Raw genomic sequence first — 24,353 nt, forward strand, 5'->3', positions numbered from 1 at the left:
CAGTGCTCCAAGGGGAAGATTCAAAGTCTTGCCGGCTTTGTAAACGATGCACATCCGGGCAGAGGTGGCACATCTCCTCCCCCAGGATGATTCAGTGCTCAAAGGGGAAGCTTCAAAGGCCTGCCACCTTTGTAATGTGACCCCCCCTAGTTTACACCCCTATTTTGGGTGGGAAAACTGGTGGCAAACCTTAGAAGAATAGGCATGTACCCACCTCTGACAACTCCACACTTTTTTTTTTTGCAGAGTTTTGTATAGCGCGAACTAGACCCGAACCAAATCAGGTATCAGAGCGCTTTACATAGCACCAGTTACGTTACATGAGGACACACTTTCATTTTTTAGGCATGGGGAGATTAAGTGATTTGCCCAGAATCACAGGAGGTTTTTGGCGTCGTTATCGAGACTTGAACCCAGATCCCCAGGTCCGAGGTCGAGCGCCTTAGCCGTTAGGCCAACCCCTCTCCCACACCTAAGGTAGGGGAGCACATCTTTCAGTCCCCGCCATCTTAAGGATGGGGAGACCCCTCCAAACAGGGCTAGGTTTATGCCGCCTTTTACAGGAACGTGGCATAAATGAGGGTGTAGCCACCCCAGGTAAGGTGCCCATTTGCCCTACCAGCTATTCCCCTAAAACACCCCTAAATTTAGTATTTAGGTTGATCCCCCAGACCTGAAAACTAGATCTGTGATGACCTAAGAAGAAAGAAGACATCCCTGCAGAGATGACTGAAGACAACTACTGCCTTGGCTCCAGCCCTACCGGCCTGTCTCCGGCTTCTGTGAATCTGCGACCTGCCTTGCAGCAAGTGACCTCTGAAAACCTTGGTAGGAGTGCTAGCTTCAAAAAAGAATCTAATCTTCCATGGACAGCGGACCTGTCCAGAAAAACTAACTCCAAGGACTCTGGATCCAGGTGGATCCGTGTCTCCTGCCCACTCTGCACCCAACGCCCACGGCCTGAGTGGCTCAATTGTGCTGTAAAGTCTCCCCAGCGATTCTGATCTTGAGTCCAGCGTTGGCTGACATCTCCTGATCTCCACAGCAGCGCCTGCAGTGTGAATCCAGAGGCTCCACTGACCACGACTAGCCCGGGTAAGAAGAGTCTGACGGCAAAAGGCACCCATGCATCCGAAGCCCCTGGGCATTGGTAACCTGAACCAATGGTGCCCCCACAAACCCCTACATCTCTACTTACCTCTGCTGTTGTAGGTCTTCCTCCTACAACCTCCGGTGCAGCGTGTTTGCCAAAAGAAGAATCTCCATTGAACAGCATTAGGCGCCCGACTCTGAAATAGCACCCTGCACCCGGCCGCCCCTGTCTTTCCCTTCAGTGGTGCATCCCCATGTTATAATGTCATCATGGACCATAGATTGCTGTAAAAATGTGTCCACTTCAATGTACTGTGCTTTTAAGTTGAATATTTTGAATGAACACCAAGTTATGAATCTGAAAGTTGTAGATATATGGACATGAATGATGTTTAAAATTTAAGATATATTAATCCTGAGAACTACGTGCTCAGTTGCAATACAGAGATCCGGACATGTGGGTAATTCATCTACATTATATAGGAATGTAAAATAGCATGATGCAAATAAAGTTTCAATGGAACATTTCTAATTTCTTACGTCTCACAACCTCAATGTCCAGGTGAATGTAGCAGTGGAATCTGTGATGAAGCCGCTTGCATCAATGGTGGTACTTGCGCTTCGAACGGAGCAGACTCATATATGTGCCTTTGCCCCATCGGATTCAGGGGTCGACACTGTGAAAGGGGTAAGAAAGCACAGTTACTTTTATGCTTTGCATTGTGCATGCTGATGGTCAGTGGTGTAGTTTACAATGTGATTCAAAACAGCCCTTTTTTTCTCTTTGATCAGAGGCTTTCCTTTTATGCAGAAACCATTGTTAGGGAACCAAATAACCACGCCCATGCTCACCTTGCAAGTAGCAGAAGCAACCCTGCCTACATGTCTGTAGATCTTGACATTTTCATTTGTTAAATGATTTAAAATATGGTTATGCCTCTAATTTTTATTCTAAACAAAAAGTGTCTCATCACTGTCATTTGGTGGCCCTTGCACTGGCTCCCAGTCGTTTTGCACACCAAACTCTAGATTCTCACAAATGTTCAGAAATGTATCTACAAGACAGATTTATGGGATCTTACATCACAATTCATATCCAGATCCCATTTACAAAATCTAGTCATTTTTCTTCCTTTATATCGCAGTCTCACAAAACTCCCTTCCAGAAATCAGACTCTTATGCCCTCATTACAGGTGGCCCAACAAGGAAGGCGATTATTATTGCATCTTTTAAAATCCAGTACCAAGGGCTGCAGAGTTTAAAAGGTGCAACAATTATTACCTTTACCTACGGAAAATTGTGAGGCATGTGGTAACTATCACAAAACTTGTTATTCCCATTCCTGTGCAAATAGTAGCTTGCACAGGAAATGGAATAGATCGGGTGACTCATAATGAGGGCCATAAACCGCATCATAATATTTTGCAAAGTCCACATACTCCTTTCTCCTTAGAAGGTAGATGCTTGCTTTCCTAGCTATTTCTGGATCACAACCAATTTGCACTCACTTTATTCTCACCAAAAAGATTTCCTTTAATATTAAAGTGTGCTAGGGAATAAAGGAGACAACTGAGCAACTACACCAATGGTTTTAGAAAGTTAATGTCTCCTATGGTAGGTTAAAGCAAGAGCAAGATTTGTATACCAAAATTTTAGACAGAAATAAAAACGAATTATAAAGAATCCTTCGCAACCTTTTAAAATTATGTATTCACAGAATAATTAAAAAATATTAAAATGATTAAAATAAATCACATATTTTCTGTATGCTTTACACAAAACTTTTTTGTTGTTGTCAGCTTTCACTTTGGCTGTGCCTCAGTTTAATGAGTCTTTGCGATCATTTGCTGCAACACCTTGGCCATTTCAACCACAGCACTACCTTTCCTTCATTGAGTTTGAAATCACATTACGACCTGATTCTGAGAGTGGGGTTATTCTGTACAGCTACGATACGGACAGCAAAGATTTCATCTCCATTAATATGGTGGACGGCTATGTGGAATTCAGATTTGATTGTGGCTCTGGAACAGCAGTAATAAGGTAAGCTTTCATTTTTTCCAAATCTAATAATGGCAAATAGTCCCTCAGTTACACCATTATTCAGGCAAAAGTTCACTTCATAAGCTTTGTAGAGCTGGACACTGCAGCCTCAATGTACATATCTCATTTTCACCTCCTCAAAATTAGATATAGCTGGTGGAAGGTGTAGGTATATCCAAATAAGAGGAGTCGAAGGGGGAAAGAGAAGGGTACAGGCCGCCCCCCACTCAAACCATAATCTACCGCAACAGGCCTGTCACCCTAGACACTCTTAATTAGTTTTTAATATGGCATGGATTGTAGTGGTACAAAAAACTTTTTATTACCACCAGCCAGTTTTTCTCTAGCTATTCACATCCATCCAAGTGTCAAACATTAATATGGTACACACACGGTAAACATTCAATCTGTCGTAATACCATCACCCACCAAACTGTACTTGTGGAAAAAAAGTGTGGAGAGGAGAGTGAGCCCCTCACGGAAGAACCGCCAATCGGGTTGTCTGACTAGCAATTGCCAGTATACCCAATTATCATCATCGGTGACTCACTCTCATAACAGTGGAAAATGAAAACAGAAAAAGACCGACAACATATAACAGTGCTTCTTCTCAACATCAGCCCCACAATCTGCTGACTGTTCCTATCAAAGCAAGTCAACGTATTGCCCTTGCTATACTTGTGTGCACATATAACACAAAAACAGACAACCCCAGTGAGAAAGAAACGTGAATCTCACACAATTAAAATAGAAGAGTTCACTGGCCACTCTGGGTTTATTCTGGGCTGTGAATCCTTCTAACTTAAAAATGACTCACACCATACAAAGTCTCAGGTGGGTCATAGTCGCCAACATGTTTCGTTGCTCATATTTTCTGCAACTTCTTCAGGGCAAATGGGGGTTACCCACTGCTATTGCCACTGTCTTTCAACACACACCTGTGATGGTAAAAACTACAGATTTGTAAAATAAGGTGAGCCGAGGGTTAAAGACCCTCCCATATTTACTAATGAATTTAATTAAAAAAAAATGTAATACAAGGTTGTGTTACTCAGAACAGACAACACTGCACATAATCACCTGGGGTTAGCGTCTTTCACGCATACCTGCTACCCCTTTTAAACAGTCTGCCTGTGTCCTCAAAGATCACGTGTTGATTACGAGAACCCGCTATCGTCGGGTGTCCTGCACACAGAAACAAAGACAAGGACCGAAGTCAGTCGATGTGACACTACATAATCTACTGTCACGCACTCAATCACCTCATTAGAGTATAGAGGACTTGTAATTAGATATAGGAAACCAAATATTCACAATGCGCCCTTCTCAAATCAGACCCGTCGGTCACCGCCCCTATCTCAAACCTAAACCTCCCCCATTTGGTACTGGTTTGATCACCTTACCGATCCAGTGGGGAAGCTTACCCACGCTCGGTCACCGGCACTTCTAAATGTCACCCGCGCCCCGTCCCGGCTTCAGAAGCCGGATATCAGGAGACGCGTGATGACGTGTAAGACGTCGCGTGGCACGTGACAAGAGTACGCCACACGTGGCGGCCATCTTACAGTGTGTTCCATAACCTTAACAGTGGGCAAAGCACACTTCTTGGCAGTGCAGAGCATTGCAAACCAACAATCAAAAGCTGAAAAAAGGGGGAATCTGGTGTCAATCAACCATCTTTTCACCGGAAACTTTTCTTGGAGGGGCAAATAAGATTATTTACAGTTAAAACGTCTGCTACCTAGGTATGGGCATGTGTATCAAAGGGATCAAATAATGACGAGAGGCACACATGGGTGGTATAAACTGTACTATATGTATTGTATAGTTGGGAGTTGGTGACCCAAGGCTGCACTATCGACTTTTCAAGGATATACATCATCATGTGAGCTCATCGTTTGGTGATTTTATTCCACTCAATGACGTCATTCAACCCCTCACGATCGACCTGTTCCTGATAGATCCAGCAAGCTTCCTTTCTCGCCAAAATGTTTTCTACATTATGACTCTCACACTTCACCCTCTCCAGTACAACCCACTCCAAATCCTTGGGATCACGTCCCATGTCATTGAAGTGTTGCACCAATCTCGCTGTCAATTTTTTCGCCCTGATGGTGCTAAGGTGTTCTTGAATGCGGACTTTTACCTTTCTGGACGTAAGTCCAATGTAGTGCAGCCCACATTTACATGTCAATCTGTAGATTACATTTACAGTATTGCAATTACTGAACTTGGTGAGATGCCAAATTCTGCCATTTTGCAGGGTCACTGCCTTCGTAGTCTTTGTTAAATTGCATACTGAACAGCTCGTACATGGGTGATGGCCAGGTGGTAGCCTTTCTGTATATACAGGTTGTGAGGTCCGGGTATGGACCAGTTTATCTTTTAAGTTTGTGGCTCTTTTAAAGCAAACCTTGGAGGTGGCATCTTTCCCATATTTGTATCAAGAATTGACCAATGCTTCCTCACAATCTGCCTCAGTTTGGTGGATAAAGGATCAAAAGTTGTTACCACTGGTATACACTCCTGTTTAGTTCTAACATGGCGTTCAAGGAGTGCACCCCGAGGCGTATTCAATGCACGTTTACGTGCTTGCTTTACCACCTTCTTGGGATATGCCCTGGCGGCCAATTTCACAGCCAGTTCTTCCGATTGCTCCACAAATGACTCTGTCGTGGAGCAATTTCGCCTGTAGCGCAAAAATTGCCCCACAGGAAGATTATCACGTAAGGCTCTTGGATGGAAAGAATTGTAGTGGAGCAAGGAGTTCTTCTCGGTTTTTTTGTGATGTACGGTCGTCACCAATTTATGGTCAACTGCTTCGATATCAACATCCAGATAGACTGCTGTGGTTCTATTAATAGACCAAGTGAATTTAAGGCAGTCATCTATCTGGTTGAGCCATGAGAGAAATTCAAGGAGGAGGTCCTCTGTACCTGTCCAGATACAGAGGACGTCATCAATATATCTCCTCCATAAGGAGATATGTTCCCTAAAGGGGTTGTTGTTCCGATGGAGGACCACATTCACCTCAAACTGGCCCACATAAATGCAGGCCAGACTTGGGGCAAAAGTGGCCCCCATAGACGTCCCAGACACTTGCAGGTATAGTTGGTTCTTATACTCAAAAAAGTTTTTAGTCAATGCAAGCTCAATGCACTGCATGACAAACGTGATGGGCGTATCGTAGAACCACTCCAGTTCCCCCAGGGCCCGCGCTGCTGCCACCAGCGTGGCGTCCTGGGGGATACTGGTGTAGAGTGACTCGATGTTGATGGTTACTAGCAGTTGCAACTCAGGGTCAAAATGCACTCCTTCAAGGACATTAAGAATGTCAGTCGTGTCCTGAACATAGGACTCCTGAGTAATTACTGCTTCACGCAGAAAAAAGTCCGCGAATTGTGACAGGGGCTCCAGTACTGACTGGATACCTGACACTATCGGGCTTCCTGGGGGTGGTCTCTGGGGTTTGTGGATCTTCGGCAAGATGTAGAACGCCGGAATGCGAGACTTTTTGTTGACAATAAAGTCTGCCTCTTTGGGTGTTATCCACTTCTTACGTCCAGAAAGGTAAAAGTCCGCATTCAAGAACACCTTAGCACCATCAGGGCGAAAAAATTGACAACGAGATTGGTGCAACACTTCAATGACATGGGACATGATCCCAAGGATTTGGAGTGGGTTGTACTGGAGAGGGTGATGTGTGAGAGTCATAATGTAGAAAACATTTTGGCGAGAAAGCAAGGTCGCTGGATCTATCAGGAACAGGTCGATCGTGAGGGGTTGAACGACCTCATTGAGTGGAATAAAATCACCAAACGATGAGCTCACATGATGATGTATATCCTTGAAAAGTCGATAGTGCAGCCTTGGGTCACCAACTCCCAACTATACAATACATATAGTACAGTTTATACCACCCATGTGTGCCTCTCGTCATTATTTGATCCCTTTGATACACATGCCCATACCTAGGTAGCAGACGTTTTAACTGTAAATAATCTTATTTGCCCCTCCAAGAAAAGTTTCCGGTGAAAAGATGGTTGATTGACACCAGATTCCCCCTTTTTTCAGCTTTTGATTGTTGGTTTGCAATGCTCTGCACTGCCAAGAAGTGTGCTTTGCCCACTGTTAAGGTTATGGAACACACTGTAAGATGACCGCCACGTGTGGCGTACTCTTGTCACATGCCACGCGACGTCTTACACGTCATCGCGCGTCTCCTGATATCCGGCTTCTGAAGCCGGAACGGGGCGCGGGTGACATTTAGAAGTGCCGGTGACCGAGCGTGGGTAAGCTTCCCCACTGGATCGGTAAGGTGATCAAACCAGTACCAAATGGGGGAGGTTTAGGTTGGAGATAAAGGCGGTGACCGACGGGTCTGATTTGAGAAGGGCGCATTGTGAATATTTGGTTTCCTATATCTAATTACAAGTCCTCTATACTCCAATGAGGTGATTGAGTGCGTGACAGTAGATTATGTAGTGTCACATCGACTGACTTCGGTCCTTGTCTTTGTTTCTGTGTGCAGGACATCCAACGATAGCGGGTTCTCGTAATCAACACGTGATCTTTGAGGACACGGGCAGACTGTTTAAAAGGGGTAGCAGGTATGCGTGAAAGACGCTAACCCCAGGTGATTATGTGCAGTGTTGTCTGTTCTGAGTAACACAACCTTGTATTACATTTCTTTTTAATTAAATTCATTAGTAAATATGAGAGGGTCTTTAACCCTCGGCTCACCTTATTTTACAAACCTGTAGTTTTTACCATCACAGGTGTGTGTTGAAAGACAGTGGCAATAGCAGTGGGTAACCCCCATTTGCCCTGAAGAAGTTGCAGAAAATATGAGCAACGAAACCTGTTGGCGACTATGACCCACCTGAGACTTTGTATGGTGTGAGTCATTTTTAAGTTAGAAGAATTCACAGCTCAGAATAAACCCAGAGTGGCCAGTGAACTCTTCTATTTTAATTGTGTGAGATTCACGTTTCTCTCTCACTGGGGGTTTCTGTTTTTGTGTTATATGTGCACACAAGTATAGCAAGGGCAATACGTTGACTTGCTTTGATAGGAACAGTCAGCAGATTGTGGGGCTGATGTTGAGAAGAAGCACTGTTATATGTTGTCGGTCTTTTTCTGTTTTCATTTTCCACTGTTATGAGAGTGAGTCACCGATGATGATAATTGGGTGTACTGGCAATTGCTAGTCAGACAACCCGATTGGCGGTTCTTCCGTGAGGGGCTCACTCTCCTCTCCACACTTTTTTTCCACAAGTACCGTTTAGTGGGTGATGGCATTACGACAGATTGAATGTTTACCGTGTGTGTACCATATTAATGTTTGACACTTGGATGGATGTGAAAAACTGGCTGGTGGTAATAAAAAGTTTTTTGTACCACTACAATCCATGCCATATTAAAAACTAATTAAGAGTGTCTAGGGTGACAGGCCTGTTGCTGTAGATTATGGAAGGTGTAGGTAGTCAGCCCAGGTAGTCACCTGCTTAATTGAAACCCACTCCTTCCATGTTTCTTGTGGCCACCTCCTTAGTACAATGGAGGCTTTCCAGACACCTGATTATGCGTCCTCACCTGACCCCTCCCAACATGGTCCCAGTTCGGCCATTAGGGCTGGAAGCTCGTAATAACTGTCCAGTGACACCATGAAGGTGCCCCCTCCCCCCAGGAGAAGCAGAGTTTTTAAACTTATAATTTGCAGAATCCAGAGAAGTACTTGTTTTACTCTACTCAGCCAGTATTTCACTCTATTTTTTAATTCCACATTGAGGACGGATATGTATCAACCCCAAGAGAGAACAGATAAAGCCAGGAATGGAACATGTGCATGCTGGGACTGGGACTAATTCCTGGAAAGCTTCTGTAGTAATAACACTACTTATCCTGTAGAGAAAAGGAAGACCAGTCTTCCAGCACGAGGAACTCACCTGCACATGCCTTGAGGAGTGACCTTTTACCAGATAAAAGAGCCAAGGCCCATGTTAGTGGTAGGATCTTCATGGTAAATTATAGTATTTACTATACCGGAGATATCACCAGTTGAAGTTACAGTTACAAATGTCTACAACTGGACCAGCAGCTAGTCACTTGTGGCTATCAGTGCCGTCTCAACTTGCATGTGCCCAGATATCTGTAGGTGCCCCAATACTAGAAAGACCTAACTGTGACTAGTACGTTCGGAGTCACTGCGGAAGTTAAAAAAGGCTCTAGCTAGCAGGCCCAGAGATAGGCTGACTATTAAAAACTTAAGGGCCGATTACAAAGGGCAGATAAAGCGCAGGAAGCACGAATTGCAGGAGGAAGCATGGGACAAGCTGGCCAGGGCTGTCGAACTCTCAGACAGTAAACTTTTTGGGGACACTGTTAACTGCCCCTTCCTTAAGAGCGATAACACGCCAGTCCTCACTGCCCAAGTTAGTGAAGACTGCTGGGTCTCACATTTTACGAGCATTTTTGACCCGGAAGGGGGGGGCGATCCAATGACTATGGTGGCCAATCAATGGCCTACCACCCCACTAGGCATTACTGTTTCAGAGGTAGAGCTTGCCATTAGATGTAGCAAGGGCGGGAAAGCCCCAGGCCCTGATGGGGTGCCCATCGACCTGTACAAGGCCGATATAAAATTATGGGTCCCCGTCCTGACCAAGGTTTTTAATGCGGTAGTTGAGGAAAGCACCCCACATACTTGGGGCGAATCTATAATTATCTCTATATATAAAAAGGGAGATGGGTCAGATGCGAAGAACTACCGACCTATCTCCCTTTTAGACTCATCACTTAAAACGATGAGTCGAGTATTGCTGGCCAGACTAGGGGAATGGGTGGATGTTGGTGGCATCCTTGCGCAGTCCCAATATGGGTTCCGTAAAGGTTTGGGAACCATAGATCAGTGCATAAATTTAGACCTTTTAATAGGAAAGTATACGCGCGCCAAGCAGGGTTCGTTGTTCCTCTGCTTCGCGGATCTTAGTAACGCGTTCGATCTTGTTGATCATGCACTGCTATGGTCAACCCTGCTAGAGCATGGCGCTCCCCCTGGGATTATTTATTTTTTGGCCAGATTATACACAAAATTATCAGCCCGCATAAGATACGGCCAAGCGGGAGAATGTACGGATAGCATCAGAGTTAATCTGGGCATAAGACAAGGGTGCGTCCTTGCGCCCCTCCTTTTCTCCCTCTTTATCAACGCAATCGACACTGAACTTAAGCAGGTCAATTCTGATGCCCCACAAGCAGACGGTCTGGCTATTCCCGTCTTGCTTTATGCCGACGATTCGGTGCTCTTGTCTAGAACCCCTTGTGGCCTGCAGAGGCTAATGGACAAGTTTGCGGGATTCATCAAGGGTAGGAAGCTAAAAATTAATAATACCAAAACTTTTATTATGCAGTGTGGGAAGAAAATGAGGAAGCTGAAAGCATTTTATATAGAGGATAAGAAAATAGAAATAGTAAAAAAATTGTGCTATTTAGGTATTACGTTTAGCACCAATGGCATGTGGTCCCAAGAGATAACTAATGTGAAGGAAAAAATGTCTAAAAGTGCCCACGGAATGTTTTAATTCGCGAGCAAGCTTGGGGACCGTTGTATCCATGATATGCTGCACATTTACTGTTGCAGATGTGCTTCAATCGCATTATATGGATCCGGTGTCTGGGGGTACAGTCGTCACGTGGATCTACAGGTTGAGGAAAATTGTTTTATTAAAAAATTGTTATGTTTACCCAAATCAGCCTCAACTGAGATAACACACCAGGAATTGGGGTTGGGGTATCTGTCTGACTTAATCACCCTAAGGCCCTTGATGGTGTGGAGAGCAATCTGGATGAAAGAAGAAACTGGTTTTACCAGGAGTATTATTAGCGACTGTCTTCTCCTAGATAAATGCTCATTGATCCCATGGATTCATTATGTTGTGGCAACAGCTAGAGATGTACTTAATCTAGACGTCCAGGCCAACCCCGAGAGCCTATCCGATATCCCCAAGAAAGAGCTAAAGTGTCGTTATTTGAACAAGAAATCACAATTACGGAGAAATGTTAATATGCTGCTAATTACGCCACAATTTTACTATTCCAACGTGGTGACACCTGGCTTTCAAAATTATCTGAGGATAGTTACTAGACCATCCCATCGGTTTGTCCTCACTAGCTTACGATTAGGAATCGTTCACCACCTGGTGGCGTTCCCTCGAATGAAAAATCATCCTTCCTCACCCTGCCCTTGTGACAAGGTTACTAAACAGAGCAATGTACACTTTCTATTTATTTGTGATCTGTATTTGCACCTTCGCATTGCTTATTTGAAACCTTTCTTTTAAAAAAAGGCTGTAACAACGATAACATCAGCAATGAGGGGGGGGAGGAGCCAAGATGGCGCTCGGAGCGGACGTGTAGTCCCTCGGCTCCGGAGACCGTCTCCGCCTTTAAGCCTCTCCTGCCTGATATCCTGCGATATAGTGACTGATTTCGACAGCGGAAGCGATTCACTGACCCGTGACGAAATCCTGAAGTGTTTGCTCCTTGGCAAGTTGGAGAAATACTTGGGCGCAGCTGGCGGCCTGCATCGGCGTATGGACCGGGACCTCGCGTATCTATCGGAGCTGGCCATCAGACAAGCTCCTCCGGACTTGGTGACGGTGAGGTCTCGCTTTGCAGCTCGCATCGATCAGCGGACCCTGTACTCGCATCCTGTTGCGCTTTTTGCCCTGCAGCGCTTGCACCAGGCTACAACTTTGACGCTACGGACACTCGCGTTGTGCTTTGTGTGCTTATTGTCTGCATTTCGCCCCGCTACTAGCGCTGGACTTCCGACCTGCCCAGGTACTCGAAACTGAGCGGAGGGCGTATTTATCAGACTGCACTACTGTTTGCACTCAGGCTCCGGCATCGGCCTTCGTAGCACGCTTGGTTGTCCTTCTGTGGTGCGCGCCTGCTTTTACCCGGGGTCTCCCTGCCCAATGCTATGGCGGACATGCTGCTGTGTGTCGTGGTTGATTGGCCGTGAATGATGCTTTTGGCCTCACCATGTGGAGAACCGTGCCTGATACACTGTGTGCCCCCTCTTACAGCTCTGGGAGCGTTTTGGAAGCGGTCCTCTCCTTCCAATCTGAGGTTCTACGCTCTGGCTGCGCCCTGTTGGACAAAATGGAGGACATCCTCAGTTTTTCCACTTGCCCTAAAATGGCCGCCTCGCAGGGACTCAGCACCGCTCTTTGTTCCACCATCGCCTGTGCTCCGGTGGTGTCCACTGGAGTTGCTGGCGCTCTCGTGACCCCAAGTCTGTCGCTGCCATTAGTCGCGGGAGGGTGGCTCCCGACATCGTATCTTTTGGAACCTTGGCGACGACGCAAGCCCTCCTTCCACGCCATGTTTGCTGACCCCCGAGACTCGCTCCGAGAAGAGAGGTGCGCAGAGCTTTCCCTCCCTGCCCTGGCTACTCTGGGAGTGTTTGTGATGGCATACTCGGCGTTTTCTTTGGGACTCCTAGACTTCATCGCCCTGCCTGCACCTGGTCCCCTACAACGTGGTTTCTTCCCTGGCTTGCCGTCTACGCCTGCATTGGCTGCGTGGATCTGCGGTGGTGCGGAACGAACGGGACAAGGATAGACGCTTCCATTATTGGACTGCTGGATTTTGATTACGGATCGTGACGGATGGGGGCATGTTATCGGTACTTTGTTTATTGATATTGCCGCGGTGCTCCACTCTGTGCTCTGGGACCGTGGTATGCCATTGGGGCTACTGTTTCCTGTTCCTGTGCTATTCGGGTGGGCGGGGCGGCGAGGGATCTAGTCTCTTTCAGTGACTCGGACATGCATCGTTGGGGATAGAAGATTATAGCGGGGGTTTGTACTTGGATTGGGTGTTATTGCCTTACAGATACTGCGCGCTGCTGTTGCGCCTTCATTTTCTCTGCTTATTGGACATACTGTACTTGTTGAGTGTCAGACCGCTGTAGGAACTATTGGTACGACATGGTGGAGCTGGGGGACGGGTAGTGGGCTCCTCCCCACTTTTCTTTTTTCCGAGAGATTTAGGATTCTCTCCTTTTCTCACTCTCTATCTTTCGGGACTCCTTTTCTTGGGCGACAGGCACACTGCTAGGGGGGGTTAGGCCGTAGCCAGCTGCAGGGGTGCAGGGTGGGGGGTACTTAGGGGGTGGGGATGCTTTCTTTTTGTTTTTGTTTTTTCTTTCTGTTCTATGGGCCTACTATTCTTTTTCCCTTTTTCCTTCCCTGGGGTTTAGACGCTTCCTTCCTGGGTGCCACGCAACGACTCTGATGCTTGTTTATGCTTCGAGATTACCTATCCTGATTGTTTTCTGCCGGTGTCGTCCTGTTGCACCACGTTATCCTGTTCATGTCTATTCTACAAGGAAAACTTTTAAAACTAGACCTTATTCCTTCTGTAATGGATCCTTTGTACTTCAGTAAATTGTGATGTACTGTATATATGAGCCATGGGGCTCTTGTTGCTTTGTACTTGCCTTTCCTAATGAATAAAGGTCTTTAAAAAAAAAAAAAAAAAAAAATCAGCAATGAGCTTACTGTTCTCCCTAGAGGATCCAGATATTTGTTTCTTCACAGCTACATTTATTTGGAAATCAATGGCCGTTAGGAAAAGTATGGTCTTTTAATCTTTTAAGCTGTTTTCTTTTTTTTTTTTATTATTATTATGAGCTGTATTATGTTCATACCTTTATGAATGATTTTTTCTTTTTAATTGGTATATTTTAGTGATATTGGAGCTTGAGTGTACCAGGAGGAATGTATTTTGTATATATTCTGTATGCTTTTATGATTGTTTAGTGAAATAGTCGAATAAAGCTTTTGAATCGAATCGACTAGTACGTTTTGAGATGCAGGCACCAACAAGAAAAAGCCACCTCTGAAACACATAGTGAGAAGTCTACTATTTTGTCATCAGTCCCTCGACTTTACCTATAGGTCTCAGTTGGCCTCTTAGCTGTTTTACTTCATTTAATGTTAGTAATAGATGGCAAAATAGTGAGCCAGTAACTTGGACCAAGCAAGGATGTGCTAAGTGTTCTTCAGGTGGGAATTCCATTTTCTGGGATGTGAGTGAATTTTAATTGCTATAGATGTGTGCCTCCTTTATTCAGGGCCTACTTGTGTACTACAGGAGGCTAGATCAAAGTACAGCTGGTGTAGCAGTATTATGCGTACCACACTATCCCTCAAACCCCCATCTTTAGAGTGGATATCCGAACACTTGTGAATTTTACTGATCTGATGTAAAGTATCCTTATTGCCTAACTTTCGCTAGAGTGTTCATTGGTGAACTGTTTCATAGCCCCTAGCATGAGGACGCTGTAATAAAGATTGGGTTTGGCCGTCATACCTTGAAGGTATTAGAACCTTCTAGTTTTCTTTCTAGAACATAGTTTAACCATTATTGTACTCACTGTACAAAATCTTATTAATTCTTCATTCTTTTCTCTCACTCTCTTTTATTGTGCTCAATTCCTCCTTATGATAAGATCAGCCTGATAATGCCTACAAATCAATGCCATAACCAGTTGTCAATGTCCACCATGTCTTTCAGAACAAGTAGATCGGGACCTGACACTTTTCTAGAAATCGTAACTTTTTAGATGTTAATTTCCTTCATGGTTCGTGAATGTAGTAACAAAGATGCAAAGGTATAGTAAGGATTGAAACTAATCAGAATAATGTGGGGCTATGGAGGTGTAATAGAAGACACCCTTTTGGGTACCTGCATTATGATCATAGAAAGAATATCATAAATAACTGCAATTGGTGCTTTTCTCTGGAGCATGTTGAGCAACAGTGTAAGGCCTTCCCACATAATGCAGTATTGGAGCATGGATCTTTGCTTGCTGTGCATAGACGGAAGTGCACATGCACACATATATTAGTATTGCTTGGTATTTGGGATATGTCCTAGGTATATCTAGCCGGATAGCTCTTTTTCAGCCAGTTTGACGTGCACCTTCTCATTACTTTCTGCTTTTCATGTGATATGATGCAACAGACATTAGTGCAATAAATGGATATTTCCAACCATTATCCAGTAGATAGTATGATTAGCAGGCAACGTGTATGCCTTGGTATTTGTAAAGGAATTGAGGTGTTAGTTGAGGGGGCAAGTACCTATTTAAAACAATAACTACAATTATTTTTAGGGAAGCACATAAAGTCACCAAATTAACCTGAGTTCACCCCCTGGTAGCTATGACAAGGAGAAAATAGGCTGACCTCAGAGGCCTTGTATACAGCAATTAGACAGTGCCTATTGCTCAAACAGAAATTAAGTCAAAACACAACAAAAGAGAAATACCAAACCAATTTAGAAATAACAAAACATTTTGAAAATAGAGTACATTTTAATAAATAAAATGACAACAAAAATCTGACAAGTAAAACCAGAGTTTGAATTTTTAAAGTTTGAATTTAAAAACAGCACTGAAAAGCAAGAAGCACCAACTGTGGTAACCTGGTTGCGCATGACCAGGTTAAGCCTACGTTTTAAGGCCCACCACGATGGATCAATGGTTAGATACAAGGACCTGGTATGTTCTATCAAAAAGTTACCTTGGCACTTGGAAACTTTTATGATGCACAAAGTTTTCAGTGGATCAAGGCAGTAGGATGTGGTTGAAAATGCGCTCGATGAAAACAGGGAGCTGAAGTCTGAGGTCTCAGTGAACTCATCAACAAAGGTAGAAAAGCTCTGAGCAGGAAAAGTTCCAGTGTTTAACCCAAACAGCTCACAACTTCAATCGGAAATCGGCAGCAGCTTGATCTGGTATAATTTTCTGTATTTGGTCTTAGAAGCTTTTCTGGAACTTGGATTTGCTTGGTGGGGCAAGACATGCGGCCCATGGCTGAAAAAGGCTCAATGGCATCAGATGCCTGTTGACTACAGACCCACTGAATCAGATTTCTTGTTGCGGAGAAGAACGTGGCGAGAGCTGCAACAAGCTCAGTCCCAACAGTGATGCACTCTCAGCGTATCAACTTGGCAGGTTGGTCCCGATCCCATGGCAGCTCTTTGGGCAAAAAGTAGGTACCCAATTTCTATGTAAGTCCCAGGTTTCAAGAAACTTTAGGAGGAGTACACTTTGACACCAGCCAAGGGTCTAGGACAAACAGCACTTTGGTGTCATGACTCACTCCAGAAGAGGACAGCAGCAGGGTCTAAGGCAGATCCAGTTGGAACTGGTCAGCTGGGAATGCAGGAAAAGGCCTTTTGAAGCATGTTGTGTCCCTGTAGCTCAAATAGGAGGTCAGCCTTATGACCATTGAAGTCCACTTCTTTGGCCTGGGTACAAGAGGGAGAGCTGGCTTGGTCTCCAGTGTTCATCTCAGGTCACAGACAGCAGGTACATACCTCTTCTGTTCTTCCACCGGTACAGACGTGATATAAGGAGGGTACTGTGGGTGCCACATTTATGCCTGGCACCAGCCAGTTGGTGGGTGAATTTCATGGCCACTCCCTAACCAATGGGGTTAAAGTTTCCAGATGTGATCCTCCAGACTTTTGCTGTACTTTCTGTATACCCTGCTCAAAGTGCCCTTCTCTACCAAAACTCAATATGGCTCCTGTGCCCACCCTAGAGTATGGCCATGGAAATCAGCAACCCCTCCTCTGTGGTTATTCACAATTGGTTCTGGGGGCAGCTCCTCTCCCAGTGAGCTTGGTTCCTGACTGGCTCGGGAACAAAGGAAGGGGGCTGGCCCAGGTGTTAGCTACATCTGCATGTGACTGGGTAGGCCTATTTGAAGTTAATTAAGTTCTTTGGCACAACCGAGATGGTCAGTCTTCCAGAGAAACAGAGGAACTCCCTGCACCCAATGCCTTTACTTTGTCTGAGCTCTGGTAGCTGGTTCACACCTCATCAAAGGGGCTACTCTAGCTCCTCGGTGACAGTTGGATGTTCATGTAAATGGGCTATAAGAGGCTTTAGGCAGGTAACAGGCAACTTTTTAAAAGTACATTTTCTAAAATATGTATTACACATGAAACTTTACGAATGAATTGGCCGTTTAATAAATATAAGTCCACAAATGAACAGTGTATTGTTTCCTAGGCGGAGATAGCATTATTAAATTAAATACTGTACCCCATTTCTTTCCTATCAAACAACTAACCCTGCTTTAGGGCCTTTTCACTATAAGGACATATTTAATGTTAAACTTTTACATATTCTACTTTTAACTACCATACACCCTTCCTCAGTGGACATTAAAGCTTACTTAGGTCCTCGTGCCAGCTACCCCTGTAACTGTTCTCCTGTCCAGCTTTCCCGTAGTCCGCTACACTCTCCTGCCTGTCTACCTGCTGCCCTCTGTTTGTGTCTCCTCTGCTTGTTTTTTTTCTCTGTTATGCCTTTTCTGCTTGTTTTTCTGGCCTCTGCTTTGCCTTTTCTGCTATTTTTTCTGCCCTCCATTTTACGTTTCTGCTAATTTTTCTGCCCTCTGTTTTGCCATCTTCTGCTCTGTTTTTACTTTTCTGCTAATTTTCCTGCACTCTGGTTTGCTTTCTGCTTATTTTTCTACCCTCTGTTTTGCCCTCTCCTGCTCTGTTTTTCCTTTTCTGCTAATTTTTCTGCCCTTTTTGTGCCTTTTCTGCTTGTTTTTCTGCCCTCTGTTTTGCCTTTTCTGCTTGCTTGTTTTTCTGCCCTCTGTTTTGCCCTTTTCTGCTCATTTCTTACCTTTTCCTGCTGTTTCCTCAAGACCTGGCTTTTCGACGGAGACCTCGCGCAACGATACCCCCAAGGTTGACAGCGCTGCACTCTACAAATATTGATTGATTGATTAGGGATAACTAATAAATATTTAAAAGGAGTATTTCTGGCCTGTCAAAAGAGATTATTTTGGCAGGTTGAATTGGCCGTTTAAACTTGCACAGCAAGGCAACTGGTGACAGGCCTGCATTCATATTTGCATTATCACTGCAGTTGATGGCACAATGAGTAATGTTACCCACTGTTGACATTTAACTTTCAGGCCCTGGGTACACTGTGGGTACCATATACTAGGAACTTATTGCTAAGGTAGATATGCCAATCAAGGTTATGACAATTTAATAATGTTGTAAGGGGGATCACATACACTTTACCACTGGTTAGCAGGGCTAAAGTACACAGAGTTCCATTGCCAGCAAAAACAGTCAAGGCAAAAATCTGGGATTACACCTTGCAATTGGCCTGTTGGAAGATGGTCACTTCCAACAGTATTCATTATCAAGAATCTGGTGAGATAGTGAGGAATGTGGTTTCTAGTGTCAGGATGACTTATTTTACACCATAGTAACTCCTTAGATACATCAGGAGCTCCTTAGTTTGAATATAATATCTCAGGACTACACAGAGAGATGAGGCAAGAGGACAGTATTACTTATTTCAGTATTTCATGCTCATTTATATGTCCATCAACGTCATTGGTTTTTGGCTGACATGCTTTCAAGGGCAGCAAATGCTAGTGCAATTTGATGACCCTTCAATAGATGTGCCTGGATGGCTAGACATGGACATTTAAGAATGGAGGACAGGCTGGTAATTAATCAAATGACACACAAAATAGATGGACGGAATGCAGAACAAATCAAAACATTCACCTCCATTCAAGAGATCTGGGTTAAGTCCATCATTCTTTTGCGCACCATGCCACCCCAGTTTAGACCTGGCCATATGCAAATCAGACTTGAACCTGTGCCTCATGGGAACTGTCCAGCCCGAACTGCCAAGCCAGGACCTCCCTGGACCGGAAACAAGCATCCTAGGACTAGTTTCCGGTTTCACCCCTCATCAGCCAGGATAGCTTTAATCCAGTGGCACAGTGAGCCCAGAACCCATGTCTGGGCACACCCAGTGCACTTAGGACAAGGAAGCAAAAGACACACAATTGATGGATGGAATGCAGAACAAATCAAACCATTCACCCCCAGTCAAGAGAGCTGGGTTAAATCCATCATTCTTTTGCTCACCATGCTACCCCAGTTGGAATGGTATGGTGAGCACAAAAACGATGGATTTAGGGCCAGATCGCTGTACTGGGGTGAATGTATGATATTGTTCTGCATTCTGTCCAACAATTGTTCTTTTTGCATTTGTCACCCCAAGTGGGACGGGTAGGCCTAGACGTGGGTACCATGCTCTCCATGCTGCTGGAGTCAAACTACCCTGGCTGATTAGGGCTGAACGGCCGAAACCGGTCCTAGGACGCTTGTTTCCAGTCCAGGGAGGACCTGGCCTGGCAGTTCGGTCTGTCTCCCATTTCTTTGGTCACCCTGTACTTGCTCTTCGCTGATGGGAATTTGCAAGATCAGGCAGGAATGACAGCTATCCCTGGAGAGGTAAGCCTGATTATCATCCTAGTACATTCTAGGCAATCCATAATGCAGAACTTTGGGGAATGACCCCTATGCTGGGACACATAAAATGTGGAAATTGTAGTGTGTGCGAGTTCACAATCGAAGGGAACAAATTCACTTTTAATGGTGTCAAGATCAAATCAAACAGTTTCACCAATTGTAACACCTGTAATGTAATTTATGTGATTCAATGTCCATGTGGTGAAATATACATAGGACAAACGTCCCAGAAAGCGCGCATCAGGATATGCCAACACCGGAGCCGTGTCCGCTGCAAAACATCCAATGCACCCTTGGTGGAACATTTTGTAAAGAAAAGATACAGTGAAAATGACATCAAATGGACAATTTCACTCCATTTGCATCCCCCACATGTGTGGGTGATGTGCCCCGGGCACAGGGTCAGTCCTTGCGAAAGGTTTCACTGTTCAATAATTGAATTCCATTACAAGGATCCTTTAGTTCAAGTACTTTTTAATATTATTGATCCCGTCACAAACAATTCATTCAAAAGAAACTTCAATTCCCAAAATGCATCATTCCTGGTGCTTGGTTTAACATGCTTTCAAGCTTTTACTCCCAATGCATTGCGGCCGGTGGCCTACATCAAGGGGATTGTCTGTAAGTGATAAATCACTATTTAAGAATATATATAATACAGTTGGGGACCACATTGTTATTCGTGAACATATGCGAAGTGGAGAATTGGTTAATCATGCCGTGCTATAGCTCTCAAAAACTGCGTAGTGAAAGTTATGTGAAAAAGTGTTTCAGCGTCAACCTGTTTGTTGCATGCTCTTCTCTGGTGAAGAAGCAGTAAGGATTCTTGTTTACAGGTCCTCGTGAGCAAAAACATGCACGGGGTGTTTGGTGACGGTTTTAAAGGAAACTCGTGATTGTTATGCAAGTTTAAATATCATGCGAACATCGTGTATAAGACACCTAGTATTATGTTACTCAACAAGAAGTATTGCAGATACGCCGCTATTTAATGCTATTGCGTAGTTTCGCGCTTACGGTTAGTGCTTTCTAACTCGATTCCAGCAGTGTGTATGCCGCGTCCACCTCCGTGGAGCTATTCGATCGGTGTACACCGGATGCGCTGTTTAAATCTCGGTCATGGGGAGTTCGTCAAAAGTGAAAGCGGACTAACTCGTTCATAGGACGTGCGTAGAAAATGAAAGCGGACTATACGCGCTGTCGACTACCCGGGAAATAATTGCAACAAAGTTATGTCACAAAAGTGTACCTTAAAAAAACGTGCAAGGAAAAAGAGGTGTTATGTATTTTAAGGAATCTCTGACCACTATGTGGTCTCTCAGTTTTACAGAACTCGTTGAGACTAAATGTAGCTGTTTTCAATCCCTGCTAAGATCACCGTGGCAGCGTATTCTGACTTACTCCTAAGGTATACTTGTTGCTCCCTAACTGGAATTTGCAGTTCTCGCCGACAATGCACTTTAGCACTACACCCTGCCGCCTCACGCAGCCTGCTCACAGTCTTGCCCCACCACGGTCCCCCAATGACGGCTACTTTCCTTGGGACCCGGGTAGGCACCGGCACTTGAATCTTTCCGCATTATCACCAGTAAGGCTCTCTCACTTTCTTAAACCTGTCACACTTCTCTTAGAACCACCGCATTCACAGTAGTCGCATTAAGACACTTTCTTCCATGAACTCCTGATATCACCGCTTGCGTCCATGGCCATATTAATCATACAATATTCAGTATGTTGTGCATGACTGGCGGTTATTGGAGTCCCTTAATGACTATTCCTTCTTCCACTCAACTTGCTATCCCCGCTCGCGCCCGTGATCACTATTTAATCAATTGTACTAGTGTTATGCATGATCCACCATTAGTGTCGACAGTTATTAGGAATTCCAATTGTGTTTGACTTTGTGAATTGTGCCACTTTGACTACCTCCTCGATCACGGTCACTCATATTGTTACCACGAGCAAATAGTCTGAGTTACAACAAATCATTACTATCCAGAGTAGTTACTCTGAAAATGCACTGTGCCATTGGGGAAGTCTCCCAGTAAAATCTTATTATGTTTTCTTTTTCTCCCTTCCCTCCCCCCGTTTCTCTCAATTTGCATCTCCATATGTGGTTTGTCAGTTATGTTAAATTGCTATTTCAGTCTGACATTATTACTGTCCTGATGATGATCCCTATTATTCCCTGAATGGGATCGAAACGTCGTCGACCTTTAAAACACCTTGCACACAAACGATTCTAAATTATATGTGTTACAGTTGTCGTTGTTTATCATGCTTGTCCTATTATGTACAATTAAGAACAAGCTAGTTGTTTTGGCCCGCCTGACTGTACTTGTATGTCGTTTGTTTTTTTCTATGTAAATTATCACTTTTTCACCTTGTGACACTTTGTATATTGTCTTGCTTCGGATACAGGGTTGTATTCCACCGGATATTACATTTGTCCCTCAACAAAAATCTATTTATCCTGAATAAATTGCACTATCCGGATGGATAGAACATATAGAATCGATTCTGATCTATATTTATTGCTTCTGTTGAGTTTTTCCTCTAACAAATAAATAAATGAATAAATAAATAACTGACACCCTAGGTCCTTGATTACCTTATAGGGTTCCCTTGTCTTTAAATAAACATCTAATAATGTGGCCATTTTGAGGAGAATGCATCACTTCTTGCAATCCTTTACTGTAAGAAAGTGCCCTCTTTTTGCATGGTTGCCCCCATTTTTTGCTAAACTGTTGATGTACTTTGACTGAGTGTGCCCTGGGTTACTTCCTGCCAAACAGGTACCATGGGCCTATGTTCTTTCCCTAAAACTTCATTAAGACAAAAGCCAATTGGCACTGTTTAGCCACAGGTCAATCCCATGTAAATGGTACGACAGGTACCAAGAGCATTGGGGCCAGGGAAGGCCTCTAAGGGCTGCAGCACTTATAATGCCACCCTTAGAGGCCCTGTACTTTTCCACACATACTGCCTTTGCAGACTGCGTGTTTTGGTGCAGAACAAAGTGAAGAGTCGACTTGGCACACACCTTTGTGTGCCATGCCTACTACCCACTGCCCTGGCATAGTTCAGCCACCCCTCTAGCTGGGTGCACTAGACCTGTGGTGAGGGTACAGATGCAAGAGCCCTGTACCCTACAGTGTCTAAGCCAATTATTGGACATTGTAAGAGCAGTAATGCCATTATGTGTATATGGTGTTGGGGTTTTGTCATTACAAAATCCACAGCATCATAATGGCTTTATTGAAAACAGGGAAGTTTGGTATCAAACTTCTTAGCACATTAAACCAACTCTGATGCTGGTGTGGGATTTAATGAAAAATGCTCACAGAGGGTATCTTAAAGATGCCCCCTGAAATAATGCCTCACACTAGTGTCCAGGTTGAGTGGATGCTCGCCAGCTGCTACCACCAGATATGTTTCTGGACCCCTGGGTTGAGAGCCGGCTGCTCTCTGGGGTCTGAAACAATGCACATCCTGGGCTGAGGTGCGAAGCCTCCTCCCCCAGGATTAGAAGGGTCCACAAAAGGGGAGCTTCAAAGGCTTCCCCGCTTTGTGAGCTTCCCCAGGCCTTTGCTGCTTCCAGCAACTGGCCCCCACTGGTTCTGACCCCCACTTTCGGCGGGAGAATCAGTGGGAAAACCAAGTGAGGAAGGGCGGTGTGCCCAACTTTGCCAACCCCACCCCTCAGGTGGGGGAGGCAAGGTGAAGCACAACTCTCAGTCCCCACAAACTTGCAGATAGGAGGATACAGCCAACCAGAGGTAGGCATATGCCCCTTCCCACTGGAGGGTGGCATAACAGGCGGTGTACCCACCCCAAGGAAGGGATCCATTGGTCCCAACATTTTATGTACCTGTAATGTCTCAAAATCTAGTATTTAGAGGCACCCCTAAACCGTGCCTCCTCAGACAAGAACCGACGATAAAGAAGAGAAGAACAAGGACCGACGAGCTATGCTGAAACTAAGAAGAGGATGACACCCACTGACTTTGACCCTACCGGCCTGTCCCCAGCTCGAACCTGCCCCAGCGAAATCACGGTGTGTCCTGCAGCCAGCAGCCTCAAGAACCCAAAGGACCTGCCCTGCCTGCCACAAGAAAGACATTGTCTCCAGTGAGCACTGGATTAGCTCACTCAAAGTCATGTGCCTTGTCCAAAGTGCTCACATACAATATTGATCTTTGTATCAAGACTCCTCGTTCGTGTCAAGTCTCCATAACCGCAATTTAAAATCACTCACAGTCTACACTTGAAGATCTTGTGAAGGTTTTATACTTTATCCAGAGTGCCCACAAACAATAGTCGATATTTATATCAAGATTTCAAACCCATCGTGTAAAGTACTCGGAGTTCACTATCGATATGTGTATCAAAGCTTCATAATGTGACACAAGACGGACAGCCAGTCAGCACATGCAATCTAATCACAACTCATGTCTGCAAGGCGTCTGTACACATGAACGCCCCAAAAAATTATAGAGGGCCTTTCAAAAGAACCTGCGCGTAAACAAAGAAAGTGGGAGGTGGTATGAGGCAGACGGAGTGAAGGGTGTGGTTTGATGAGAAGAGGACATGGGAAAGCAGTGGTCAATGTGTATCAACCTCACGCCCCCTTAATACTCACTTTCAGTCACACAAAAAGTCGAAAGGACAAGACATATTTAAGTTGAAAGGAAAAGCAACTCAAACAGAATTGAGAGGTTAAACCACTTATTTGCCAAGGTGCAGCAGGCAAAAGGAATGAGCCCTACAGGGAGGTAATCTTTTGAATTTATATTTGTTCGATTTTTAATGATTATGGCATTTTGTCATCTGG

The 24,353-nt window shown here is 44.6% G+C and overlaps 1 protein-coding gene across 1 annotated transcript in view; it reads left to right on the plus strand.

The window, feature by feature from the left end:
• Window positions 1–24,353, plus strand: part of EGFLAM (EGF like, fibronectin type III and laminin G domains) — an 812,243-nt gene that overhangs the window by 733,433 nt on the left and 54,457 nt on the right. The window contains exons 14-15 of the mRNA XM_078674979.1: window positions 1,655–1,780; window positions 2,893–3,136. Coding sequence (XP_078531105.1) covers window positions 1,655–1,780; window positions 2,893–3,136 — 370 coding nt within the window. The remainder of the gene's footprint in view (window positions 1–1,654; window positions 1,781–2,892; window positions 3,137–24,353) is intronic.

The sequence above is a fragment of the Lissotriton helveticus genome, chromosome 2_1 (assembly GCF_964261635.1).
Source record: "Lissotriton helveticus chromosome 2_1, aLisHel1.1, whole genome shotgun sequence".
NCBI lineage: Eukaryota > Metazoa > Chordata > Amphibia > Caudata > Salamandridae > Lissotriton > Lissotriton helveticus.